This window comes from Olea europaea, chromosome 12, assembly GCF_002742605.1.
Source record: "Olea europaea var. sylvestris chromosome 12, O_europaea_v1, whole genome shotgun sequence".
In the NCBI taxonomy this organism is placed as follows: domain Eukaryota; kingdom Viridiplantae; phylum Streptophyta; class Magnoliopsida; order Lamiales; family Oleaceae; genus Olea; species Olea europaea.
Genome location: NC_036248.1, coordinates 3,746,513 through 3,747,288, shown reverse-complemented (window position 1 = coordinate 3,747,288; position 776 = coordinate 3,746,513). Strand labels below are relative to the sequence as shown.

The 776-nt window shown below is 45.0% G+C and overlaps 1 protein-coding gene across 1 annotated transcript in view; it reads right to left on the bottom strand.

Moving 5' to 3' along the window:
- Positions 1-776, bottom strand: part of LOC111406450 (LOB domain-containing protein 41-like) — a 1,803-nt gene extending 1,027 nt beyond the window's left edge. The window contains exons 1-2 of the mRNA XM_023035875.1: positions 522-776; positions 6-295 (exon numbers count right to left, since the gene is read on the bottom strand). Coding sequence (XP_022891643.1) covers positions 6-295; positions 522-711 — 480 coding nt within the window. The 5' untranslated portion in view covers positions 712-776. The remainder of the gene's footprint in view (positions 1-5; positions 296-521) is intronic.

Here is a 776-nt window from a genome sequence, read left to right as displayed (position 1 = left end):
TTAGCCTCAACTTTCTTGAACCGACCACGTGTCTTGACCTTCTGCGCGTCTCGCGCCCTGGTCGCCGAATTGTCGTCCTTTGAAATGTGGCGAATATCACCAGCCTTTAACGGTGGACTCATCATGGTACTCGCCGCCGACTCAGAAGAGACTTGCGTCACAGGCGCACCGCTCAAAACAGCTTCAACCGCCGCCTTGCAAAGATGCCAGTTCCCAGAACACAATAGACCGGTCGCCCCATTTATTGGATTAATAATACGCCCACATGCTTCATACAACAATGATCTAAAGATAGCTGCGATTATCCCAAAAAAAATAATAAAATAATTAGTAACCAGAGACTAGAGCACTGAAAACTGTGTAAAGGTGCATAAAATAAATATTTTGATTAAAAAGTTTATGTAAAGTTTTTGAAACGGGAAAAAATCGGAAACTGCTCTGCGTTTCAAAAAAAGATTTTGAGAATTTCCACTAGAACAAAAGATTTAACATTTGATGATATCAACTTCGGCACCTATTACCAGGCTGCAAGTGTTGGGCGCCGGCATTGATGAGGTTAAGGAGGCCAGCGCGGCCATAAAATTTGGCGAGGAAAACGGTGGCGTTGGATTGCGCTTCAGGCGTTTTCATCCACTGAAGGCAAGGTCTTATTGTGCAGTTTTCGCTGCAGCCTTTTCGGAGAACCCGGCATCCATTGCAACTCATTCGCATGGCTACCAGTTCTTTCACTAAGTTAGCTGATTTTCTGGCTTTCAGGCAGGAATCGGGAATGGGGA